Below are 25,503 nucleotides of genomic sequence, written 5' to 3' on the forward strand. Positions count from 1 at the left end.
TCATCACTGTGTACTGGATTGCTCATCTTGATGTTGCATGTGAATTGCTCTGTTTAACCAATCAAGTTTCCTTAGATTGCTGGTAACATGTTCTTGTCAATGTTAACTGTGATTCAGTGACAATTCCTTTTGCTATTCTTCTTCTGAACCCTTCTCCATGATGTCTGCCACTGAGTTTCAGTCTTGCCTGTGACACTCCCACTATTACTCTAGTCCTGGGCTTCTTTGTCAACTAGAAAAGAAAAAAAAGGGCTTCCCCCACCTACTTTGAGTACCTCAGATGAACTTAGCTATCAATTGCACTTTTTTTAGTGCCAGCTTTATACAACTTCTGTCACCTTAGACAAACAGAAATGGAAAAACCCTGATCTCACAGTTTTCTTCCGTCTTTGAGAACTTATTTCATAATGCAGGATGTCAGACTGAAACACAGCAGGAGATTTGTACCAACCTACTGAGTAGTTCTGTGTTTTATCCAAATGGAGACAGCATAGATTCATCAAGACTCTGGAAGGAGACTGTAAACCCCTGACCTCTACACTGCTGTGACTTCCTCATTAGAAAAAAACTGGACTAGGCTGCAATAACTGCACTTAAAATTTTAGTGGTCAATGCTAATAATGGATCCTCTTGAATACAAGAAGCTGGAAAATGCAATTCTGTCTCTGCTGGCTTGAGGTAGGCACTGCTCTGAACCATAGTAGTAGCTGTAGCTCTGGAGATCCTTTTACACTCCATCAACCCCTTCCTTACAGAGGCCTGATATTTAAACCTTCTCTTCACACCATGCCTTACAACTACTACTCTCAGAGCTCTGCCAAGTGATGGCTCCTCCACTTACAGCCGGTAGCTCTGTACAGTGTGAAGCCTACAGTAATCAAGGTGAGTGACAGCACACAGGCCTCACTACTCGCAGCAGCTGAGAGTGTGAATCTTGGCACCAGAATTCAGAATATGGCCCTCACTAGAGAGGGATGTAGATCTCACTCCATGCAGAGAATGGAAGTGTGAATGCTGGTTATGAAGTATGTGTGTGCCTGCAGCACTGACACTGAAACATGCATACAGAACTGCAGCCTGTTCTCTGCCAGCTGAAGGGCAGGAGCCAGAGCTGGGTCTCTATCCTGGAGACATGAAGCTGTGCTTCACAGTCATAGAAATCACATTTTTCATTAGTGAGCACTGAAAAATATAAGGAAACCTTCTTTCATGGTGAGAACCCATTTAGATCTAAGACAAGACAATTGTGTATCAAACACAAAACACATACCCAGTTTGGTAAGGTAGTATTGTGACCTCGCTATTTAAATAGTCTGAAACTCCAGTGAGGAGCAAACACATGCTGATCTTCTGCTAGAGGTTCGGATTCTGCTAGACCTTCCAGCACTTTTTTTTTTTACATGATCACATAGATTTCCCTTCCATTTCTTGTTTACACTTGTTAAGAGGAGGTAAATCAGATGAATCTCCATTCTAACTTTTGTAAATCCTCGCCTGTTTATCTGTCACATTTCACTCATCTGCCCTAACCTGATCTCTGGCTTTCTCTTTCCCAGACCAGGCCCATCTTTTTTATTCTTCCTCCAGAATGACACTGAATTCTGCCCAGATTAAAAAGCACTGACCAGGCAGTTCAATTATTCCTTACAAACACTAGTAAAGTCCTAGTCAGACTGAGCTCACAGCTGGAAGCTGTGTGTCTGTGCCTGGAGTCAGGCATAAAAGGAGTCACTGGGGCTAGTGGAGAAGCTTGAGGTGCACATAGAGTTAATATGCTGACAGAAATACTGAGCTTTACATCTGAAAACCCAAATACAAAAATAATATGATGAGTAAGACTAAAATTCCCTGTTCTGAGCTTCCATGGGGCCAGCTCCCCTCCCCACCCCCTCCAGGGCTCAGCAGTCACTTCTCCTTTTCTGCCGTGCCTTGCAGAAATGTCTCCTGGGATGAGTCAGAGCAGGACTTCCAGACAACAGTGTTACTGCCTCTGGCCCCACCAAACAGTGGGCAAAAATGCCTCTGCTGGGGCCTCGCAGCAAACTTCACACACTTTGAGGGCTCCCTCTGATTCACTCACCCCCTGATACTGTTTGTTTCTGAATCAGAGGATCACCAAAAACGTGAAGTGGACAAGCACCTCTGGGAGGTGGTTTTGTCCAGCCTCCTGCTCCAAGCTTCACAAGTAGATCAAGTTGCTCGAGGTCGGGGCCAGCTGAACTGCTGAAAATCTCCAAGAGATACCACAGAAACCTTGAAACCTTTCAGTGCCTGACCACTTTTACTGGGAAAATTTAAAATCTTTCTGCCCTGTCCACATTCATGGTCTGTCCCTGTTTCTCAGCTTGCCCATGTCCTCTGTCAGAGCATTGAGTCCTCCACATCCAGGCCTTCCAGAGATGTTTAGATGTGATCTCTCCAGAGATTTTGCTGGGGCTTTGGTACCTTCTCCCTGCAGCAAGTGCAGCTTCAGGGCACCGCTCACGTCCCACCCTTTTACAAAAGAGAGCTGCTTATTGTACCATAGGAACAAGTATGTTTTAGAAGGTCCTGGGGACAGAGTACAGAGAGCACTATTAGGTGCGACGAAGCATGGATTTACAAAGCCGCTCTGACCCCCTTATTAGCAAGTTTTGTGGTGGAAATTCAGCTGTCTTTCTGGGGAAGACCACTCCCCTGCGGTGACCAGGGAGCCAGGCTGCTCTGCAGGGGCCCGTCCTTCAGCCCGAGCAGAAGCTTGCCAGGCTTTCTGAGACCCTCCAGGCTGTGCCTTGTTAAAGGAAAGCCTCCCATGGCGCGGAGTGACCGGGTGAAGGTGACACCACGGCTGAGCTCGGGCTGTTCGTGTCCTGCCGGCAGAACAGGGCGCGTTCGTGGGGCCCAGTGGTACCGCCTCACTGCCCAGCCCGGCTGGGCACCGCCGGGGCCGGGGCCGCGCCCAGCTGCCACCTGCGGCGCCGCTCTGGGGCCGGGAGCTCCCCGCGGCGCTCGGGTGCCTCACTCAGGTGTGGCTGCCCGTGTCCGGCAGCCGGGCTCTCACCCTCCAGGCCACACCCGCTTCCCTGCGGGCCGCATTCCCCGTTCCCCCCGAGCGCGCTCCGGGCCCGGCCCGCGGCTCCGTCCGCGCCGTTCGGCGGGCGGGCAGCGCCGCCGCGCGGGGGCCCCGCGCCACTGCAGCCGCGGGGCTCGGGGCGCTGCGGGGCTGCGGCTGCACCCGCGCCCCCCGGAACGCCCGGACCGCCACAAGGACTGAACCTGCCCTTTCCTTTCGCAGCCATTAGTTTCATTTTCCTGTCCAGCCGAAATACTGCAAACGGATTTTTCATATGGGTGACCCAGCTAATAATATATCCCTTTATTAATTAAAGTAGGACTTTAAAAGATAATATAATAATAATAATAATAATAATAATAATATGTATGTATGTATGATTGTATTTATGTAGCATTTGTCATTAACTGCCTATCACTTTTGAGTGACTTACTTTTTTAGTAACCAATGTCTGTACCGTGCTCCACTGCTACCTCTTGCCTTTTGGGGATGCCTTTGGGGGCCGTGCATGAGGTGTACCCCATGTCTCTGCCTTCATGGGTGCCACTGAACTATAATGGGTTTACTTTTTTTGTTTTTAACTCTCTTCTGGAAAGCTTCCTCAGTTCCATCACTGTCCTGCTCCTACAAGAATGACACAAAAAGACAACAAAGGTAAGTATTGGAGATGCTCAGGTAAGGACATTAGGGAGGCAAGAACACCAGTTGCAAGTCAAAGAGAACTGAATATATAGTGACTGTTTTGCTAGTCTACCTTTAAAAAGTGATCTGGATTTTTACCCTCAGCTGAGGAAATAATTTGGTAAAGAATACAGAAACCTAAAAGTCTTTTTCAGATAAATCATATTGAAGTGATTCTGTGGCTTGGGGGAGGCAGGAGAAGGTCTCAGATCCCTGATTTTTTCTTACAGATCTCTAGACTATCACTGAAAATTTCACTTCACAGCCACCGTTTGATGCACAGCAGCTGACACCTGATGACATGAGGTACAGCACAAACATTTAATCCAGAATTCTTCCTATGTTGACTTACAGCAGGATGTCAGAAAAGCTGAGAGCCTTGGAGTGAATTCCTGCATACTAGAGTCAAAAGCAAACTCCCACTCATTTCACTGAGACCCTACTGATTGCACTAGCTGAAATTCTCCGTGTGGTTTGGTTTACCTGAGGGGTTGCCTGTTGTAACTGTGATAATCACAGCTGTGATCCATCAGCACAGGGAACTGTGTCACTGGAGCAAGGCTCAGGAAGGCTGAGGATAGTTATTCAAGCAGTAGGAAGGCAGCTGTGGAACACAAAAACCATAAATCATACAATTTGAGAGCAAAATGCAGAATACTTTCTCTTAAAAGTTTGCTTTCAGGAATTTGGCTTCCTATACAAACATTCTACTTGTAAGTAAGAAATATATAACTCATCCTTAACTGCATTTGCAGCGCAGTAGCCTGTAGGACTGTGCTGCTGTTACTCAAATGCAGAGAGAGCAGCTAAACCATTGCAGGCGACTGCGGCTGACTTAATTCCTAACTCCTGCTCCAGGGCATGACATTAGTATGATGTAATGAGACTCGGGTGAAACCGTGGCGAGAAGCACCAACATCAGCACTGCCTTCTTGGGAAATAGGATTAATTCTGAAAACTGGAACGAGAATCAAGTTCTGTGTCTCAGGGGAAATGGTAAGAGATGGAACTTAAAGGTGCATCAGTACATTTTGGAAAGCGTCTGTATTGGAAACATTATAGGTCCAATTTAGCTTGGCTTGTATAAAGATAAATCTTTATTCTGTTCTGACCTAGTTTCCTAAGCACACACAGTTTCTGCAAATCTCTGCAAGAACCGTGGGTAACTTTCACCACTAACAGGACACCAGTGCTTAAGGAGCCCTGTATTTCACAAGTTATCATGAAGTTGCAATGAATCAGTGAGGAGGAAGCAAGTTTGTTTAAAAGTCATTGTAACTTTCAAAAGCATTTCGAGGCTCAGTCCTCAGCCACACTTTTCTTCTGCTCTAACAACTTCCAGAAATTCTGCTCCAACCTCGGTTTCACACTGTGCTTGTCTCTGCACATCTGTAGCCCAAAGAATTTATAATCCATTTAGGGAGATTAAAAACTAAAGGAAAAAGAAAAAACCCAAACTCAGCGAGCATGTTCCAGAAGTCTCGCCCAGCACGCGCGTTTGTGCATCCCGCGTCGGGGATGTGCCCAAGCACCGCAGCGCGTACGAGCCGCCGGGCGCTGTTCGGCGGGACTCGGTCTGGCCGTGGCCGAGGGCAGCCCCGCTGCCGCTGCCGCCCGGCCGGACACAGCGGCGGGGCCGGAAGCGCGGCGGGTGCCCGGCGGGGCGGCGGCGCTGGAGCCGAGGAGGCCGGGACCGACGTGGCCGGCCGGGGGAGGCGGAGCCGAGGGGCCGCCGGGCGGGGCAGGCCCGCGCCGAGCCGCGGCTGGATGGCAGCGGCGGCCCGGGGCACGGCGGCGGTGGCGCACGGTAACTGCGGCTGGCGGCCCGGGGGCGGGGGTGGCCGGGCCACGGCCGCTCCGCTGCTGCGGGGCTCGGGGGGACGGCGGGGCCGGGGGCGGCGGCGGGACGGGGTGAGCGGGGGCGGGCAGCGCCACACGCAGCGGAGCCGAGTCCGGCTCTGGGGGGGTCCGGCCCGGCCGAGCGAGGAACAACTTTGGGAAAGACGTGGCGGGGAGCGCCTGGCGGGGCCGCTGCTGCCGGCAGCCGTGCCCCGGGCCGGCGGGACCGCGGGCTGCGCGCCGCCCGCTCCGGGGCCGCGGCTGCCCGGGGCTCCCGGGGCCGCGAACCGCTCGCAGCTCACGGGGGGAGCGGCGCCGGGCGGCTGCCGCTGCGGGCGTGCCCGGGGCTGCGAGCGCAGTCCCCGCGGGACGCAGCCGGGAAAGTTTTGGAAGTCCCTCCTCCGGGGGAAGATGCCGAGAGAAGGGCTGGGCGCAGGGGCTGCCCGCGGGACGCGCGGAGCGGCGGGGCCGGGTCTGCGCGGCCACAGCGGCACAGGGACCCCGGGCGGCAATAGCGCGCTGCTCCGGAAAGGTGCGTGAGCAGCGCTCCTTGCTAATTCGCCCCGCGGCGAATACGTCTCGCTTTGCATGGCTCAGCGTTCCTCGGGTGGGAAACGCGCGCTGTCTGTCCCCTCCGCCGCGATGTGACAGACAGTGACAGAGCGGGCCCGCCGCGGTAATCGCCTGCCGTGAGAGCGGGGCTGGAGCCCGGCCCGGCGGGGCAGCGGGAGCGGGGCGCTCTGCCCGGCCTGTGCTTCGGGCAGCCACGGACAGTGGGCTGCGAGGAGAGCAATCCCAGCCAGCCCGCAGGGAACGAAAACTGGTCCTCAGACTTCCCTCTCATCCTAGCGACGAAGGGATGCAGGATGGGGAAGAAGGCGCACTCTCCCAAACTCCGACAGTGTTAAGTCGGTTTCAAATGCCTTCCTTGCCCAGCTCGCAGGTTTGCCCCAGTCTGTGATCTGTTCTGATCTGCGACCCCATTGTTTGTAAAGCTGGGCATCCCCAGCTTTTAGCTGCGCACGCTGTCTGTGCAGAGTGATATTTTATGAGAAGGATGGGGCAAAAGGGAAAGGTCCCACCAGAGCAGTGCATTCCTTAGAGATGGGCAGTGAGTCAGAGAGAAGGGAGTGCTCAGGGAGTACTGGAGACCTTTTGTGCTGCTGCCGAGGTCAGGCTTTCCAGGAGGAATTCAAAACTCCACAGGGCTAATGGAGGGAGGTGGCTCATGCAGAGGTTTTTTTGGCTGAAAATTATGCTTCCTCCCTGGAAAATAACTTTTTCCATTCCATGTAGTACTCTTTTGCAACCGTAAGACCAGGCAACTGGCTTCCAGGGAAAGCACTTGTAAAAAAAAGCCTTTTCTTTTAATTTTTTTTTCCTTCCAACAACATCTAAAACGTTATTATGTGGCAATGAGCAATTGCACGGAGAAAAGAAATTGTGTGGTCTGAGAAGGCAGAATATTTAGGGAGAGAGTAATAGATAGAGGCATGGTCATCACGTCAATATTTAATTTTCTCTTTTCCAGTAGGTTTTTGCCTTGGCATTTTAATTTTATCCCTGTTTTCTCAGTCACTGCCTGCTATAGAGGTGCTCAGTGTGCACTGTGAGCCTCATGGATATCCTGGCTTGGGGTGCAGCTTCCTCTGCCCCTGCTCAGGACCGTGTAAATGGCAAATTCTCGTTTATTTGTTCTTTCTGGACTGGAAAAACCTAATGGTTATTCCAGTCCTGAGGCAGTTGCAGGAGGAGCTGAGCAGACCTGAGTCAGACACGTGGTGCTCTGGAGAGTGCTGCCAGTGGTCATGGTCACCATGCTGTGAATCAAGCACAGCTGGGAGCTGTGATCCCCGCCGGAGAATTGTCAAAACTGATAAGTGAACGACCTGCTGGTTATTTTTCCCCCAGGGTTGCATACTCTTAAGTATGTGATAAACCCTTCTTGAGAAAACACATCTCCAAACCTGGTTATGCCTCTGCCTCATGACCAGAGATGTCTCTGAGAACATGCAGTGCTTTCTCTAGAAATTTCTCAAGACATTCTCTGACTGGGTTTCTAAAACAGATACTGTTGTCTAAAATTAAGGGTAGGTAGAGACTTCCTCCACCCTTTGCAACTGTTTTGACAGGGTATTATTTTCCTCTTGAGCATTTTTTTTCCGATGACTATGTCTTCACTGCCTGTTTTTTCCCTCGTAAATATTTCTCATAGGAGCAACCAGTTTGAGTGTTTGAATTTACAGACTTTGCTAATGTACTAATGAGATGGAGAAGTAAAGGGGCTGTGTAGAGATAAAAAGTGGAGGTTTTTTGGGTTTTTTTTGAGCAAGTGGTTATGATGTGTTAGGAATAAGGAAATGCTGGGAATATGGTCTAAACAATTAGCTAGACACAAAGAGCAGTTCAGGTGTGTCCTGGACAATACACTGATTGTGTATAAAACATCATAGATGTTTTATAAGGAGGAGGAATTTATTGCTTGAGATATGGGGTTGTTCTTGAGGCATGATGTAATTAATGATGGTCTGGCTGCACAGGAGTAAAGAAATCGACCTGTTGAATCAGTTGCAGTATTTACTTTTCCAGATTGATTCTCAAAAGCTGTGACGATGTTACAGAAGAGATTTGTGCTGCTTCTATCATTACTGAGCTGTGTTTGTTGCTTCCTCATAGGCATGTATAGTTGTATAAATTCTGACTTAACTTTGGTGTATTCCTCACAAAGTTCTCACAAAGTTGTTTTACAGGTGTAATCCTATCCTAAAAGATGAGGACATCTATCAGGCCCACTCCAGGGATGGAAGGAGTGTAGTCCTGGAGGACTTCAATGAAGGGATCTAATCTTTGCAATGACATAGTATTTGCAGCAGCTGTTTCTTTTTCTCAAAATAAAAAAAATCAAAAAACCCCAACAAAAAGTAGTGCTGAAGATTCTGCATCCTAGATAACCTCTTTCAGTATATCCCCATTTTGACACTATGTATATTTGTTTCTTCATAGTCAGGCTAAATCTTGTTTACCATTTGAACTGAAGTGGAAGAAGAGTTGAGCACTTTCCCCCTTTCTTGTGACTTAATGTATGCAGGCTGTTCTGTTCCTTTGGTGTTATCTTTTTAAGACTAAACAAACCCAGGTCCTTCAGTTGTTTTTCTAGGTTGTGCTCTCTGCATTCTCTTTTTTGTTTCTTTCCACTGCAGTGTATCAGATTTTTGCATGTGTTTTATGAGGAAGAATATATGGGGCTGGATGTGGTCTGTTGGCTAATGTCCCACCTGTGAGACCTACAGTGGCACTACTACTATGTCTAAGGATGACATTTATCCTTTTTGTAGCAACATTAGCCTGCTGGTTTGGAATTACTTTCTCAATCAGTGTGTGCTTTTTCTTTGTGGCATGTTGGAATTACTACTCTGTCACTTCCATTTGATTCCACACCTGCCAACCCTGCCCTTAGTGTACTGGTTTGTACTGATTTTTGCTGAGATTGGTTTGATAGTGGGTTATACTTAGGTGTGCGATTCCTGCAGCCAGATCAAAACACTGCAATAAGATGCCCCAAAATCCTGAGCCGGTTTGAACTTGCTGTGTTCAGGGATTTTATTTTTTTGTTGTAAGAGAAAAGTGATAGCATTAGTGGTCCTTGCTCAACTAGCCAAGCCAGTGTCTTCAGTGATTCCTTCTTGCATCCCTCTTCCTGATATCCATGGTCACTGTGCTTGGAGATTGGTGTTCTCCTTCAGAGAGAAGGGACCCTGTCCCTTAGTTTCTTTGTGGTTGCTTTTGATTGCAGCTTGGCCTTCCTCCTGCAGTGTTTTTGTTCAGGGACTGAAATTGGCAAGGGGCCATGAGTTTAAAAAAAGTAGTTTTTCCTGCTTGTTTGTTCTGATGCTGCTCACTGGTGGAGTCTGGTGTGTGCATGGAGAGGTGATGCTTCATAAAGGAGGGGGGCACAAGGGACAACACTGCCGTTTTCATCCACAGCCTTAGATTGGCTCCAACACCCTGAATTTTGTCTTGAGAATTTCAGGTCCCTTTCTATCTGGCTGTTACTTAATGCTTTGATATCTTTATCAATTTCTTATCTTATAGGTAACTACAAACTGATCATTTAATTTGATCAAGAGTACTTCAGAGGATCGAAGTTACTGGTGTGTAACTTCTCCCACCTTTTTTTTTCCTTTTATAAAGGTAGGTGAGGCATGATGCTTCTCCAGCCTTCCTGTGACCTCCCCATACTCCTGTAAATTTTCAAACATGGTCACTGATGCTTCAAAGATTAGGCTGGTTTCTTACATGCTTTCAGCATGCAGGTGAATGCTTTTATTACCTCTCACGAGCTGTTTTGTGAACATTTGTTAGGTCTTTCTTTTTCTAACCCACCATTTTCTCCCATTTCTAAATTAATTTCGCTTGTCACGTTTCACTTTTTCTTCTGGCGATTGAAGGAACATTTGTACTTCAGCCTTTACATCATTTGCTTTCCTTCCCTCTTTGTCAATGAGTGTAATTATCTTTATTTTTCTCCTCTAACATACCCTCTTCTCCAGTTCTCTTGTGACTGCAGAGCTCTTCCTAACAGCTGTGCTGATTTTGACTGAGAGACCGTCTATCCTTCTGCTAAAGGATAAAAACAGGACAAGTAGATATTACATTTTTCAAGTACACTTCCATTCTCCAGCTCCTCTCATATCAGGCAATTTCCTGAGAAGCACAAATTACCTGCTGATGAAGGGTCATGTTTGTTTTGAAGCTGACCCTCACTGGCTCCATGTGACATCATGAATAATCTACCCTGTTCCCTATCTTTTCACCACCTATGAGTTTACAGACCTGTGTTATGTTGCCTGTCTTGCATCCTAAGTCGTTACAGGGGTGCTGTTCCATGGCAAAGAGAAGACTTACCTGGTAGTATCTCTGGTCAATACCTTTTGCTGAAGCCTTGGAGCACTGAAGGGTACTTGGAGTCCTTGTCCAGCCCATCTGAAGGAAAATAGTGAAAGCTTGATGCTTTCCCAAGATGTCTCAGTTTCATACACCCATTGATAAACAGCCTCTTCCTCCTTTAGTGCTGTGTTGAAATCAAGAACAGTTTCAGGTGTTCCTCACAGGTATTCGTACCTGTGCTAAGACACTGAAGGGAGGGCTTGTGTGGCCGAGGCTTTTCCTCTGGGGTAGTGGAACAGAGGGTTGAACATGTTTTCAGGATTGTTTTCCCCTTCTCTTTTCAGAGATTGGCCAGCCTGGCTGAGACCACTTAGCAATGACAAAACAAAAACTGCTACTTGATGGGACGCTCTCCTTGTTTCTGATCGCGGCCTGTGAAGCTCAGCAGCTCCCGAGGAGTCATGTTGCTGCTAGTTCTGGTTCTGTGTGTGACAAGGAGGCAGAGTCCTGGGGACACCTGTTCAGCAGCGAGCGGCTGGACGCTTGGATCTGTTCCCTCATTGGTTCCTTCATGGTGGGGCTGAGTGGGGTCTTCCCCTTGCTGGTGATCCCTCTTGAGACGGGAGCTGCGCTGCGGTCAGAAGGTAACCCTGCCAGCTGCACTGGCCTTTCTGAAACCCAGTGTCCTGGGGTGTGACAGCAGCACAGTGGTGAACAGCACCTTGTCACAGAAGTGTTGTTCTCTGAAATAGAAAGTCTGTTTTCCGTGCTTTAGTCCGTACCTGTGAATTTGAAAGGGAGTCCTTTGACAAGTGCATGCCCTGAATGGAGCTTGTAGAAAGAGTTCTGTTTTTCACCCTGCTTGGTTCAGGACCCTCCCACACACTACTGTCCCAACCAAGTGGTGCAAGGGCTTTTTCTTGCATTCCATTTGGTTTGTGCTTTCTCCTTTGAAAGCTTGCTTTGCAGATGCTTCTGGGTTTTGGTTTCTTTTTGGGTATCTTTGTGCAAAATCTCAGCTGGAGATGTTTTGCTTTCTGGCTGAGTAGTGACCAGTGTTTTTACTTCTTATTTCTTCTTTTTTTTTTTTTCTTTTTTTTTAGCTGGTTCACACCGTTTGAAGCAGTTGTTGAGTTTTGCAATTGGTGGACTACTGGGAAATGTGTTTCTCCACCTGCTTCCTGAAGCCTGGGCCTACACATGCAGTGCAACAACAGGTAGGAGAGCCTTAGGTGCCTGGAAGCAGCTTGTGCTTGCCCATTTTGAGACTGTTCTGCCTTGAAAGCCCAAGAATAGCCAGTCTGGGTCAGCCGAAAAACTGGTCCAGGTTGGTATCCTTTTTCAGCTAATATATAAAAGCAAATGCCTAAGGAAGGATGTGAGAATAAAAAAACCCCCACATATAATACTTCATCTTTGAACTCAGCAGTCCTCCAAAGACTTTGAAATTATAGGCTTCCTCAGAGGGCCATACTTTCTTTATGTTTAGTAACTTGGAATGGTTTTCTTGTCTATTGACTTTTCCTATCAGGCCTTGGACTCCTGTAAATCTCAGTTGATTTTTCTTTGTCCCTTCTCTAAGGAAAGGGAATGCTTCTCTAGCCTGATGGGAGGTTAAGGGTGTGTATGTGGTCTGGTACATGAGCACATTCACCAATCTTAGTTAGGGATCAGGTGCACCTTTTTTACAAATCTGCCCCTGTAACAGTGTTACTCCTAGAACCTCTTTCTTGGCACTAACTGGGGCCCCTCTGTTGGATGCTTTGATTTATGGGACCTCTTGTGTTGCAGTCTTTGCTCCATGAGAAATCATGGAACGTTGTCTATAGAGCCACAATTAAGATTGGAGGCTGGGGCAGGAGACAAAAAAGGAAATGGAGCTGACAGGAACTTGTGTATGCCAGCAACACTGAGTTGATATAGACCTTGTGGTATCAGTGTAGCTCCTTCATTCCTCAAATAGCCAGGGTTGCTGAAACCTGTAATGTTTGTATCTCTCTGCTTCAGCAAACTGATATCATAGAAGGCAAGTGTTGCTTCATCTTGCCTGTTGAGAAACCAAGAAGTCATTTTCCTGCTGAGAATGTGAGAGAGAGAAGATGATGCCCTGGGTTTCCCAGACTTTCTTGCACCCATGTCCTGGGGTTTCAAATCTGCCAGGCTTTTAGTCCTCTTCTTCCTCACAACTCTAGCACTGTTAGCAGAACCTGCTGTACTTTTTTTCACCCTTTCTTCAGTGGTTCCCAAATTACTCTGTCTTCCTGCTCAAGCTTGTTTGCTTCTCCCAGACTGTCTTGAAGCGTAAAGGTTTCCTTGACCCATGTAAGTCCTGTTACAGAGTCGTTCTGTTCTTCCATTGCAATGCAATTTCCATTTCTGCAGTGAGGCTGAATGGATTATTATCTTACAAGCTTGGCTGTAATTGAAAAGAAAGTTTATAGCTTTGGGCTTAATAACTTGCTGAGGTGTGGCAGAAAGGAGAAGGTGAGTTTGTAACTCCACTGATGGCAGATTTCGTGTCAGGGCTTGCTGCTCAGTAGGTACAGCTGCTGGATTTTTGTTGATGTATTATTCACTTGCTTTTGGAGCTCATGGAAATTCCCAGTGTTGTCAGGAAGTATTCTGGGTTGAGCTAATGCAGAAAAAGGGACGGTAGCTCTCACTCAGAGTGTCTTGAGATGGTGATATCTGTTTTGAGATGTGTTTACTCTTCCTACCTCACAGGGAGTTTTTCCACTGTCATTTATTTTTTTTGTATTGGAACTGCATGAAAAGCTATGTACTTAATAGAGACATTAAGATTTCTCTTTTGTCCTTCAGGAGAAGGGCAAAGCTTTCAGCAGCAGAAGCTTCTGGGTCTCTGGGTGATCATTGGATTCCTGACCTTCCTGGTGCTAGAGAAGATCTTCCTAGAGAAAGAGGAGGAGTATCCTGGTGTGGTAAGTTAGCAGCCTGAGGGGAGGGAGTGCTCTTATATTTGAAGCTCTGTACTAAATATTTCATCTGCCCTATCTGACAGCATCAGGAAATTATCCTGTAGCTGTGAGTACCTTGTCCTTGCACTTTGAGATTTTTTTTTTTGCCACTTTTTTGCCACTGGTAGGTTTCATCTTCAGGCTTTAGTTTTGTGGTTTTAACTGAGATTTCTCACTTCTGGTTTGGTTTTGTTCTTTATGTGGCAAGTGTTAAAAAAAGAGAGGTCCTGTTTTGTGGGTCCTAGGAGTTGGAGTACTCGACAAATGAGACTTTTGCCCAAGTAAGCTTTGAGGGGTGACAGCTTGCTCATGCATGCTCCATTGACCCATTGTAACTCATTCTCTTTCTGGGTCCTCAGTCAGGATAAAGGCCAGCCTTCTTGAAGATGTTTCTTCTTGGTTATGTCCTGGACCAGAGGTTTGTTTGGGCAAATTTGTGTGGTAGAAGGGGTTTATGGTTGGCCAGGTAATCCTAAATTCAAAGGAGTCACCCAGCTGCAAAGGGGAGATGTAGATGAGGTAGCAGAAGGCAATTCCAAGAGGAGAGCACCTAGTCTTCAGACATCTGCACAACTCCTAGTTGCAGCTCCTTTAGACTGTTCAGTCCTTGCTGTGCCATGACTTTAGAGAGGTGAAACTGCAGGTCAGGCACTACATAAGACCAATTAGATGGTAACTGCTTCAGTGTGAGACTTTGATACCTGAAAGGAGCTTTATCATCTCATTTAGAGAGAGGCTGAAATCCTAGATAAGTATCTTGGAATGTTTGGAAGAAGATGATGATCCTAGCTATAGAATAATTCTGTAGACCTAGTTATTCTGATGCACTGGGGAGAGCAAGACTCTTTTCTCGCATCTCCTGCCCAGCTGGAGTTGTATTTGTCTGGGCAGCAGCTACTAACAGGACGGGCAAGCTCAGTCCCTTATCTTTTTAGTGGAACCTGACTCATGCCAAGGGGCTGTGACTCCAGTTCCTCCTCTTTCTATTTCTCTTGAGGACTGGCAGGTCTTAGCTCTTGCTGTCTCTCAGGGCAGATGTCACAATGCTCTCTGGATCTGTCTCATTTCTGGCAGTTACTATTAAACTGGGGTGTCAAAGCTGTTGAGTCACATCGTGAGGACAAAAGGATTAAGGGTGAAGGTTAGATTTCTGATCCTGATTCATGCTCATTCATCACTGAAAAAAAAGTGACAAATTTGTTTCCCCTGTTTTAGGACTGTGATTCCAAAGCACCATCTGGAAAGATTCCCAATGGAAGTGGCTGCCCCCTGCCAAAGGGGTCCTCTAAGTCCCAAAGAGCACGAGCTCAGTGTAATGGCTCCTCTCTCCAGTCTGGTCCAAAAACCAACAGAATCAAGGTAAGAGACCCACAAACTTACCTTCACTTTTTAGTCAGGAATTATCTGTGGAAAGACTGTGCTTGAGTGGGGAACTCCGCATTTGAGTTGTGCTTAATTTTGCTCTGTCAAAGTGTGTCCTGGTCATGGCAGGGAGGAAATAGCAGGCTTGGAGAAAATCTGCACTGCAACTTATGTGGAAGAGGCAAAGTCCATGTTATAAAGGCATCAGTCTGATGATGTGTGTTTTGGCTGAATTCTGATACCAGAATACAGAATTTCACGTTATGTTACTCTATATTTTATAGTCAATATGTCTTTATTTCCTTAATGTTTTGCACCATGATTTCTCTGTTCTCTACTGCCTGCATTGTAGTGATTCTGAGCTGCACTTTTCCTTCTAAGGCACCTTCTGGGAGTGTTTTGACACCTTTAGGAAGTGTGTTGAAGCTACCCAGTGTAGAATTTAAAAGTTCACTCAGATTATCAGTTTACCTGCTGCTTAAAAGGACTTCTTGTCCACTTCTGTCTCCAAACTTGTATTTCCCATCACTTCCTTTGCACTGGATCTCATCTGACCTCACAGTGAGCCTATTCAGGGAGCTAAACAGGCAAAGAATTTGCTTGTCTACGCCCACACACCCACCTCCCACCCCCTGGTCTATTTATCTCCTAACTTAACTTCTTGAATCAGCTTGGCATGCAGACAGGCAGCCTGTAGTGCTGGGATAAGGGAGATCAGCAGGCTCGTAGGACTGGAGGTGGAGGAGGAAGAGTCCTGCACCATTGGGAAGTGGATAACCTTTAAATTGGCTTTGCTTTCTCTTCAATGTTACTATCTTTGTACTGTGGAAAACCCTTTTCTGGATGAACATTACAAGTGAGAGAGTAAACAACCACTGTGATGAAGGAGGACTTGCAATTTGAGTTTGAAAGCCCATAAAAATGTGCAAGATTGTATGAGAATAACTATGGACAGAAAGTGTGCTTGCGTGAACTAGCCCAAAGCTGGATATGTGGTCAGGCAGAGGCTCTTTAGTCTTTCTATTTTAAATCTGTTGTGCTGTAATTTTATAGCTCTTTCTACCGAACATGAAAGTCATGCTGAGGTCACTGAGTATTTTTGACATCTGTCACATCCATGTAATTTGTACATAACACTGCACAAACTGCAAGGTACCACATGGATGTTTCTAGAGGTGATAGTAGTGAAGACACCAGTATTACTGAGTTATGAAACATTGTGCCCTAATTTTGGAAGGGTTTATATAAGGAACTGTAGACTACTGATTTCAAGAACAAGTGAAATACTGATAGATGATACAATTGCTCAGGGCATGGTCCTAATATAAAAAGTAGTAATGTAATTAATGCTAATTTATATGATTTTATGTAAGATAAATTCTTATCAACCAGAAATTTTTCCTGCCTCTTATTCAGGCATAAAATTGTTTAATAAAGGTAATGACAAATGTATATAGAACATAACTTTCTCCGCCATTCTAATTGATTTTGCTAATATTAGCTGTATTAAAAATCTGTTATTCTATGTTATCAAAAGGGACTGATTTAATGCAGCCCCCCTCAAATCTGTTCACTGGTGGGTTATGAGTTTTCTAAGTCATTATTTAAAAAACTGTATATCTTCACATTTGCAGGTACTGCATTACATAAATGGCACATTGTGACTGCATGAAGTCAGCGATAGCAGCTAAACTGAGTAACTTCATCAAAAGTGCTGAATTTTTAACAGGTTTTGATACATGCAATTATAAGGAATGGATTAAGAAGGATTGCAGATCATATTTACAAGATAGGGATAGTTTCTAGTTAGTCAGTGCCTTGGAAAAACATATGAGGATTATGGTAAGAAATTGTCTGAACACATTCTTCCCTCGTGGTGCTACAGCCAGGATGGGTGAATAGGAAATAATATGTAAGAAGAGAGGTGAGAGTTCCTCTTTCTGTAGAGCACTACTGAAACAGCTATCTGACTTTTTTTCCAGTGGTGCTGTTCCAAATATCAAAAATACTATTGCTAATTTGTAAAGGAGCCTGGAAAGAGATGAAATAATATTTTAAGTTTTCAGTACACGATAAGTGGTTTTCTTTAGTTTAGCTCTGTAGTCATGACGGATCAAGGGTGACTTAGAGTATACAAATACCCATGTTAGAGGAATGACTAAATTTGAGTAGTTACAGCTGTAGCAAACAGTAGCAGACTAGAACTTGGAGATAACTCTCTAGCTGAGGGTAACTTGCCAATGGACCAACTTGCCTTAGAGATAGCAGATTTTTTGTCACTTTTGAGCTGTAAGCTGTGATTTAAACTGCTCTATACGGAGTACATAATAGCTTAATAAACAATGATCTTTGTGCACAAGTTAAATTAAATTCTTTCAGTTGTGTTACGTGGAAGGTTTAGAAAACCATGGAGAGCCCTTTTAGCTTTAAAATCCTAACACATCTGTTCAGTTTTACAGATGGTTGCCGATATGCATGAATTAGAAACTAAAGATTTAATGGATGTAGTTTTTACTTTCTACCTTCTGATCTTATAATCAGAATATTTTAATAGTCTTCCCGGTAGGGTGGAAATTATCAAACCTACCAAGATACTCCTGCGCTGTTAGCCTGTTTCCTTAGGCAACAACATAAGCAGTCATTCCATCTGTCTGTCCATCTGTTCTGCCCTTCATTTTCAATAACTTTTGAACCCATAATTAATTTCCCTTGAGTTCAAGAGAGGATGGGAGTCTTGAGGGTGATCGGATTTCTGCAAGTTCTGTAAAAATCATCATGACAGTAGAGGAGGAATGCAAAGGGATGCCCTGTTGAAAGCTGCAGTTGGAACTTGGGTGCCATGTGCTGCCTGGCAGATGTGCCTGCAGCTGGGCAGGGGGGTCTCACTGGGCAGAGGGGGTGCAGGGGAGTGTCTCACTGGGCAGGGGGGTCTCACTGGGCAGGGGGTCTCACTGACCTGGCCTCCTGGGGACAGGGCTGCCATGTCATGTATGCTGGGCAGGGCAGGTGCAGGGAAGTGATGTTGCTGGGAGTGAACAGAGTAGGTAATTGCAAAGGAAAGAGTGAAATCCATAGCATGACTGATTTTTTTGGTTCTTCTATTCACTCAGAAACCCCTATTTTTTTCAGCAAACAAAAAGAGAAAGATACTATTTAAATGAACAAAGTAACCCTTCAGGACTTAAAGATTAGTGAGTTGGCTGTTGTCCACATATATATTGGAACTTCTGCTTTTTAGCAGCTGCTAGAATTTGTCCTAGCTTGAAAACGGCAGGTGGGAGGTTTCCTTTGCCTACAGACATAGATCAGTTCTGTCCCTCATTGCAACCTTTATTCCCTCAGCAAGTAAAAAGATTGTGTACAGTACTCTTGCCTTGCTTTTTCTTTCTTTCTCCCTGTGGCACATGGGGTCCTGGTTGATTTGTGGAAGTATGTTTTATTGCACAGTGACATTAATTCTGAAGCATGAACATAAACACATAATCTGACTGTGCTCTTTATGAGCAACGAGAACATCCTATTAGGGATTCGCAGAATGTAAATGTCAGAGGCTCATAACTGTCAAATCAACCCAATTTATTTCTGAGCACTCCAGAGCTTTGCTTCTTTCAGTGACAGCTTTTGCCCAAGCCACTGACAACAAAAAGTCATAATGTTTTAATCATGAAGTCTATTTTTTCCCTGTATGGTGGTATGGGAATCCATTTTCGTGTAAAACTACTGTGAATAGTTATTATTATCCCGTGGGGAAAATGCCGTCACATATAAAAAAACATGAAAAGGAGAATTTTAGTCATATTTGTCTGTCTAGGAATGAGAGTATGAAGAATGAGAAGTAAAACTGTTGCATTTTTAGGTCTGCCTGCATGCATCTGTTTGGGTTTCCTTTCATATAAAAACATGCAGGGATCTTCCTTTGCATTCATTGTGGAGATGTTACTTAGATTATTACTTAGAAGTGGGCTAGGCTTTGCTTAATTCTTAATTATTGTATTTAATCATCAGTGCACTTCAAAAAATTTAGAGGCTACAAAGGTGCTCCAAGATAGTGCAGTGAAAGTGCCCTGCAGAAAGGTGGTGCTTTGGAGAGATTTGTCAGAAGGCTCCTGAGCTGTGGCATACAAATGACAGAAAGATGCCCCAAGCAGAGTTGATAGAAACAGGGAAGAGCACAAGACCAAAAAGAGCTAACGAAGTCCATCAGCACTTGTGGCTCAGCTGAACTTTGGCATCTGATACTGTGGTGAAGAAAGAGGTTAATGCTTCACAGTTTCCAGTCTCTTCTCTTACTGGATACTGCCCTGTATCTGGAGTTCTTGCAGTCCAGAGACAGCCTGACGTATGCTAACACCTCGTTTGATAATAATTTAAACTGAAGTGCCATATAGTGAACTGCAGTATGTCAGGACCAATATGCAGTAGTTTTTGTTAAATATGATGGAAAAAAACCCAAAAACCTGTGAGCTAAAGAGCTGGGGCGGTACCTTCGTAAATTACTTTAGCTCAAATACTCAGGTTTTGTCAGGAGATAACCCTACTTAGAATGATGGGGAATTTTAACAGGGAGATGGACTTGTGAGGAATGCAGCTGCTTTATGCTTATAATTTTAAGAAATGTGTTTATATGCAAATGCTGATACATGCTATCCAGCCTTCTAGTAGGTGGTTTTTTGGTGACTGTCATCACTATCTTCTCTTTTGATTCTTTGTTAAGGGAAAGCAAACCCACAAGCACAAACTTTTTTGGTACAATGTTGGAAGATTTATTTAGTTACAGAAAGCAATTCCAGCAGCATTTGTTCTGTTGCATTGTTCTTGCCAGCTTTTGAAGAGGAGATATTTAACAATTGGATATTAAACTACATGACTTGAAAACAAGATCAAGTCACATTTGAAGCCAGTCACCTGTGTGAATTAGTCAGTGTTACCTAAAATTGGTTCGACTTAGAATTAAATATATTCTTGTATTTTGGCTTTCTTCTTTTCTCTTTTTTTTTCCTGTTTCTAGAGCTCTTCATCATTTACATACATTATTCTAATCTCAGACAATACTTGCCTACCCTAAAACTTAGTTTACTCAAAAACTAAAAATTACATTTAATTTGTACTCAAGCATGGACATAGTTGAAGATTTTCAGCAGAAACATTGTGCTCTGTCCTTTCCCATCTGACTGCATAACCCATGCCTAAGCTGTGTGCTTTCTTTTATCTTATATCTCTTCTTTTATCAGGGGCTCTTCCTTCTCTTTGCAGGTTAGTGGATACCTCAATCTGCTGGCCAACACCATTGATAACTTCACACACGGCCTGGCAGTAGCAGCCAGCTTCCTGGTTAGCAGAAAGGTAAGGTTTCTGTCCCCAGCTGTGTACTGAAATGGAGAGACCTTGTCTCAAGTGTGACAGAACATGCAAAACAGCCAAAAAATGCAAGGAGTTCCTTCCTATTTGCTGAAATTTTCTGAGAAAATGCAGGCTGCAGTAAAACCCAACTCTATCCTGATCCTCTGATGCAGAATTTGGGACATGTTAGTCATTTGTACTGGCATTAGGGGACGGATTAGTTCATCTACCCTCATACTCAAAAGGCAGTCCAGAAATAACATGATGAGGTTGGTCACCTCAGAAAATGGAACACAGACAAGGCAGAGATGTTTATTACATTTTTGCTTTGGTCTTCAACACTGATGGTGGGGTCCCCATTGCCCTGAGCTGGAGCACCATGACTGTGGGAATGATAAACTCCCAGTCAACCCTGTCCTCATGTGGGATCTGCTGCTCCAGCTGGATCCCTGTAAGTGTATGGGACCTGATGGGATTCATCCAAGAATACTGGGATTGTTTCCTAATCACTTTCTCTCTGCTGCAGGTTGGGTTCCTAACCACAGTGGCCATTCTCCTGCATGAAATCCCACACGAGGTGAGAGGGCTTTGTATCCTGCCATCGTGAGGGGGATTACAAAGTGCTGCTTCTGCTAAGAGGGGGTCTGGGTCTGCCCTCTGGGGAGACTGACAACATTGAAAACCAGGAACAGTCTTGAAGCACTGACCTTGTTGTGAATGGCTTTTGTGGCTGAGAATTTAGTATTCAAGTTTATTAACTGTCAGCCCCTGGTTTTGTTAGGTTGGAGACTTTGCAATCCTACTTCGGGCTGGCTTTGACCGCTGGAGTGCAGCCAAGATGCAGCTTTCCACAGCTCTGGGAGGAATTCTGGGAGCCTGCTTTGCAATATGTGCTCAGTCACCAAAAGGAGCAGGTATGGTTCCCTGGGACCTTTGTAGAAATGGAGGGGAGGCAGTGCTTGTCATCCTTGTGTATCTTCTTTCCCTTCTGTGTTGTCTCCCATGACTCTGTCTCAGTAGTAACCAAAGCTTTCTGTATTTGTGCAGGAGAAACAGTAGCCTGGATCCTCCCTTTCACTTCTGGAGGATTTCTGTACATTGCCTTGGTAAATGTTGTGCCTGATCTCCTGGAGGAAAAGAATCCTTGGTAAGTGCTCACTCCTCTGCAGCAATTTGTGCTGCCAGGGGGCAGGGATTCCCTGTGCCTCTTCTGGAAGTGTGTGAATGCCAGCTTACCAAATCCTAAGGCTGGAATCAGACCAGACTGTTGTGCTATCTATTGCATTTCTGGGACTACAAATACCCTCTGTAACACGAGAGCTTTCACCTGGGTGAGTCCCAGAAATTGCTGGCACAGTATGCAGCAGAGCCAGCTAGAGCAAGTTCCTGGGAAGCATGTCCAGTAAGGACATCACTGCCCAGTCTGTTCAGCTTCCAGCACATTCTGGTGTAGGGACTGTCTGAAACAGGGCCCCACAGAGGTGTGTATGTCTGCTAATCACACATGAATCTATCCTTCCATGCTTCTCTCATCCCTTTCTCACCCTATCCAATAATTTGGGCCTCTGCAGCCTCCTTTTGGCAGCAGTTTGCAGTTTGTACTGTGTTAAGTGATGCTTCTTATTCTTTGGTTTTTACACTCTTGCTTATTGATTTTTTTATTAGGTATCACTGTGTTGCTGTGTGAGTAGAAAACTAATAGTTTTCTTCTCTTTATCACTCAGCATTTCATAGTCTGTCATTGCATTCCATCTCAGAATCTCGCTTCTGCACTGGTGTATATATATATTCCAATATTTGGGTTTCCCTCATGTATTATTTTAGCTTCTTGCAGTCTGATTAAGGCTATAGCAGCTCCAAATCCAGCTGTTCCACAGTAAAGGCCCTCTCATATCTGCTGGCAGAGCTGTTCCTGAATGTTTCCTCCTATTTTAGTTGTAATTAGACAAATAACTTTAGTAGTTTAAATAAGATGCCTTGGTTCACCTAGGTTCACCTAATTCTGACTGAAACAGTGTTCAAAAAAGCAGCTCCACAGTTCTATCTGAGGAGGTAGGAACGTTTTGTGGAGAAATGTTAATTTGGGTTGGTAACCTCTTGTGTTGGCAGAGGTTGTTGGCAGAATATAGAGAAGTGGGAGGCACACTGTCACTTCAATCCAACAAAAACCTGAGATAGTGCTAAAAGAACGGCCAAATGTATTGTTGGGGGTTTTTTTTGGTTTTTTTTTTCTGGATCTGTGGTTGTTAACTGGATGAAGTCCCTAAGTGTCTGTGCACATGCTGCATAAGTGCTGCTTTCCTCGTGAGTGAAAGGACATGAATATGTATCTGGAAAGCTGCATGACTGAATCAGCTTGAGTTGGTTTGGAAGCCTGGAGTTGGGCCTTGCAGCTGAGTGGAACAAGGCCATGCCAGTTTATAGACAACTTCTTTGCTTGGGGTGCTGGGAAGGTCTTCTCCTCTGTGAGTCAGTGACTTTGTACAGCTGTTGTATTCTCTACATGGTAGATTTGCAAGGGCAAAGAAGAGCTCATTGGAGAGTCTTTGCAGCTGCCTATGGGGATTGGTCTGTGGCTCCTCCTAATTTTGCCATTTCTTTCCCAGGAATTCCCTGCAGCAAATTCTGCTCCTGTGTACGGGCATTACAGTCATGGTGCTACTCGCGCTCACAACTGAGTGACCTCTGCGCAGACCTCATGATGCCTCCCAGAGCCACCACAGTGACTCTGAGCTTTACAAAGCAATAAGGAACACTAATGTTACTCCTACGTGTGTGTGCGCAGATCTGGCTGCTAGTATGAGAAGCAGGTGAGAGAGAGGTCTGCCTGTGCAAGACTTCATTCCCTGGCTCTCCTATCCCTGTTCTGCTAAAATCCACACATGAGGGCTTCTGTTCTTTTTTTTTGTTTGGTTGGTTGGTTTTTATGGAGCAAAAGATACACTGGGCAGAAATGAACTGAACAACTGCTCCACTATGAGTGAATGATGTTTTATTTGGTTGATCCTGATGGAACTGCACCTCCCAAGCTCTTGCATGAAAACAACAGAGGTGATTCCTGTAGCTGATGAAGATAAAGGATTTTTCCTACCACTTTAAGGGCTGGAGGCAGAGCAGGCATGGCAAAGGAACAATAAAGAGCTTTAGCCAGAACCTCCTACCCATGAGAAGTTGATGGTGCTATGAGATAGAGGGGAAGAGACCCTTTCCAACTTGATCTCCAGCTGTTCCTAAAGGTAGTATTGGCCTCAGCAGTCCAGCTCTTTTGGTCTATTTTGTTTACATTGAAATTGAGCCAAAAGCTTGAGGCGCTTTAGGGTAGGTCACTACAATTAAATGGCTCCGTTTGGAGATTACTTTCCTCAGCCCTAACTACACCAGTAGCCAGCACAGCCCAACTGTGTATCTGATAAATGATCAATAAATGTTTCTTCAATTGCCAACTACCAGCTCACTCACATCTGGAGGGAAAGCCATGTAGCTGTTGTGACTGAGCTCCCTCTCCTCATAATCATTAGTTGAAAACTCCTCTGAACCTGCTCATGAGACCTGATTGGCACGATCTGCCCCACACCATGTTTCAGAGCTTTCTTGAGGTGTAGCATGTTAGAGCTGCCCAGCATGCTACAGCAACCCTGGCAGAGGTGCTTGAACACTACAGCCTGGTCAGCAACTGAAAACTCCTGGTTAGCTCTTCCTCTGTTCAGTGTAGACTTTTTAAGAGCATACTGTAGATGGTAGCCTATTTCTGGAGTTCTTACCTCACACTGGAGTTCATCTGTTGAGGATGAATGAATAAGAAATAATACTGACAGCTTTTAGATGGGAAGGTTGAAACTGCTGGTGAAAATATTTTTAAGTAAGGTGAGAAAGAGATATGAAAAGGTGACAATAAGTATGCTTTAAGAGGAGTTTTCTGTTACGTGATGCTTGGGATTAAATTTCTGGCATTTTGAGAGCAATAAAAAGAAATAAAATTTCTAGTGCTTTCCTCCATCCCAGCTCACAGAGCTGACCAGGCCATAATTCCACAGAGATGTGCACGATTACTAGATCCTCCTTTCTGTAGAACTTTGCTTTGTTTGTATTTGTTTAAAAACAGGTCTAATTGAACTAGCAGAGTCACTGAACACAAAACAGGTGCCAGAGTGTGATTTACACCAACTTAGCTCAGTCTTTTAACAGCTCTTGTGAAGCAGTACAGCTCTCCAGTCTGCCCAGGGCCTTACCAAGAGGGCTCGTGCCTTTAGAGGGCAATTTGGGTCAGAGCAGCAAGGCAGGTAGGCTGCCCACAGCAAGGCATTACTTCCCTAAGAGATTCCTGAACTGTTGACACAGTTCTTTTTTATGACAGCTCCTGTCCTACTTTTCAGTGGGTGCTGGAGAGCTCATGCTTGCAGTTCTGTCTGCCCAGGAACTGCTGTCTGAAATTTTTTCAGCTTTTCTTTCTCTGAGCTTACATCAGTAACTAGTTTCACTGCAACAAGGAGGGAGGCTTAGTGCAATTGTTTATTCCTCTTTACAAAATTACCTTCCTGTGCCAACTACTCTCTCCATCATTCAGTTGTCATGAGGTCTGAAGGTAGCATCCACTTCCTGCTTTCCTGGAAGGATGATTAATCCTGTTAGCTTGCAGGGACTGGGGGAGTATGCCAGCCCTCTGGTTCTAGCTTTGGGGGTTCCTTCTGCCCAGGCACTGCAGCTAAGAAGACCACATAACAGGGCTCTGGAGGAAGCAGGCTTGCACAGAAAGTTGTGCCTGCTGTTTCTCAAGATGTCTTTCCCAAAATAAGGCTGGCATTTAAGTTGAGGCATTGCCAGGTGAGTGCCCATGAGTTGGCGTTGTTGCATCAGCACTGAGCCTTGCCAAGACTGAAAACCACAGTCAGGATTTTATACTCAGCGTTCAGGAATGTGAAGTGGATGACACTGAAGAAAGAATTTCTGAGCTGTTTTTCTTGGCTGCTGTCACAGGCATGGATAGTCTGTGGTTCTTGGGAAGATACCCTGGTAGGAGGTAGCATGGGGCTTGTGGGTGGGAGGGGTTTAATAGATTTCTACTGCATCAGCCGTGGGGCTGAGGATTGAGAGCCTTGGGAGGAAATGGAGCATCACTCCACCACATTCGTCACTTTTGGAAATGCAGAGAGAATTGTATTTTCTAGCTCTATTTTTTCAGCTGCTCTTATGCATTTTCCCCCTTCATCTGTATTGGTCTGCTCTGCATGGAGACAATAGAGATGAAATAAATGGTTTTCCATGTCGCTTTGTGTTATTGGGTTATTTTGTTTGGATGGTTTGGGCTTTATTTGAAGTTTCTACTTTCCTTTGATTTAAAAATTCAATTCAGATTTCATTTGAATTACA

At 45.3% G+C, this 25,503-nt stretch overlaps 1 protein-coding gene across 3 annotated transcripts; it reads left to right on the forward strand.

Annotated features, from left to right (window-relative positions):
- Nucleotides 1-5,380: 5,380 nt before the first annotated feature.
- SLC39A13 (solute carrier family 39 member 13) lies at nt 5,381-25,400 on the forward strand. Of its 3 annotated transcripts, XM_033063241.2 has the most exons (11): nt 5,520-5,540; nt 9,665-9,763; nt 10,804-11,103; nt 11,563-11,676; nt 13,280-13,398; nt 14,650-14,793; nt 20,050-20,139; nt 20,663-20,713; nt 20,918-21,050; nt 21,184-21,283; nt 22,743-25,400. In XM_033063241.2, the coding sequence occupies exons 3-11, from the start codon at nt 10,836-10,838 to the stop codon at nt 22,816-22,818; spliced, it is 1,095 nt and encodes a 364-aa protein (XP_032919132.1). In that variant the 5' UTR covers nt 5,520-5,540; nt 9,665-9,763; nt 10,804-10,835; the 3' UTR covers nt 22,819-25,400. The 3 variants fall into 3 exon arrangements, with proteins under 3 accessions (XP_032919130.1, XP_032919132.1, XP_032919131.1); XM_033063239.1 differs by lacking the exon at nt 9,665-9,763 and having other exon boundaries at nt 5,381-5,540; XM_033063240.2 differs by lacking the exon at nt 5,520-5,540 and having other exon boundaries at nt 6,057-9,763.
- The last annotated feature ends 103 nt before the right edge of the window (nt 25,401-25,503 follow it).

This window comes from Catharus ustulatus, chromosome 6 (assembly GCF_009819885.2).
Source record: "Catharus ustulatus isolate bCatUst1 chromosome 6, bCatUst1.pri.v2, whole genome shotgun sequence".
Taxonomy (NCBI): Eukaryota; Metazoa; Chordata; class Aves; order Passeriformes; family Turdidae; genus Catharus; species Catharus ustulatus.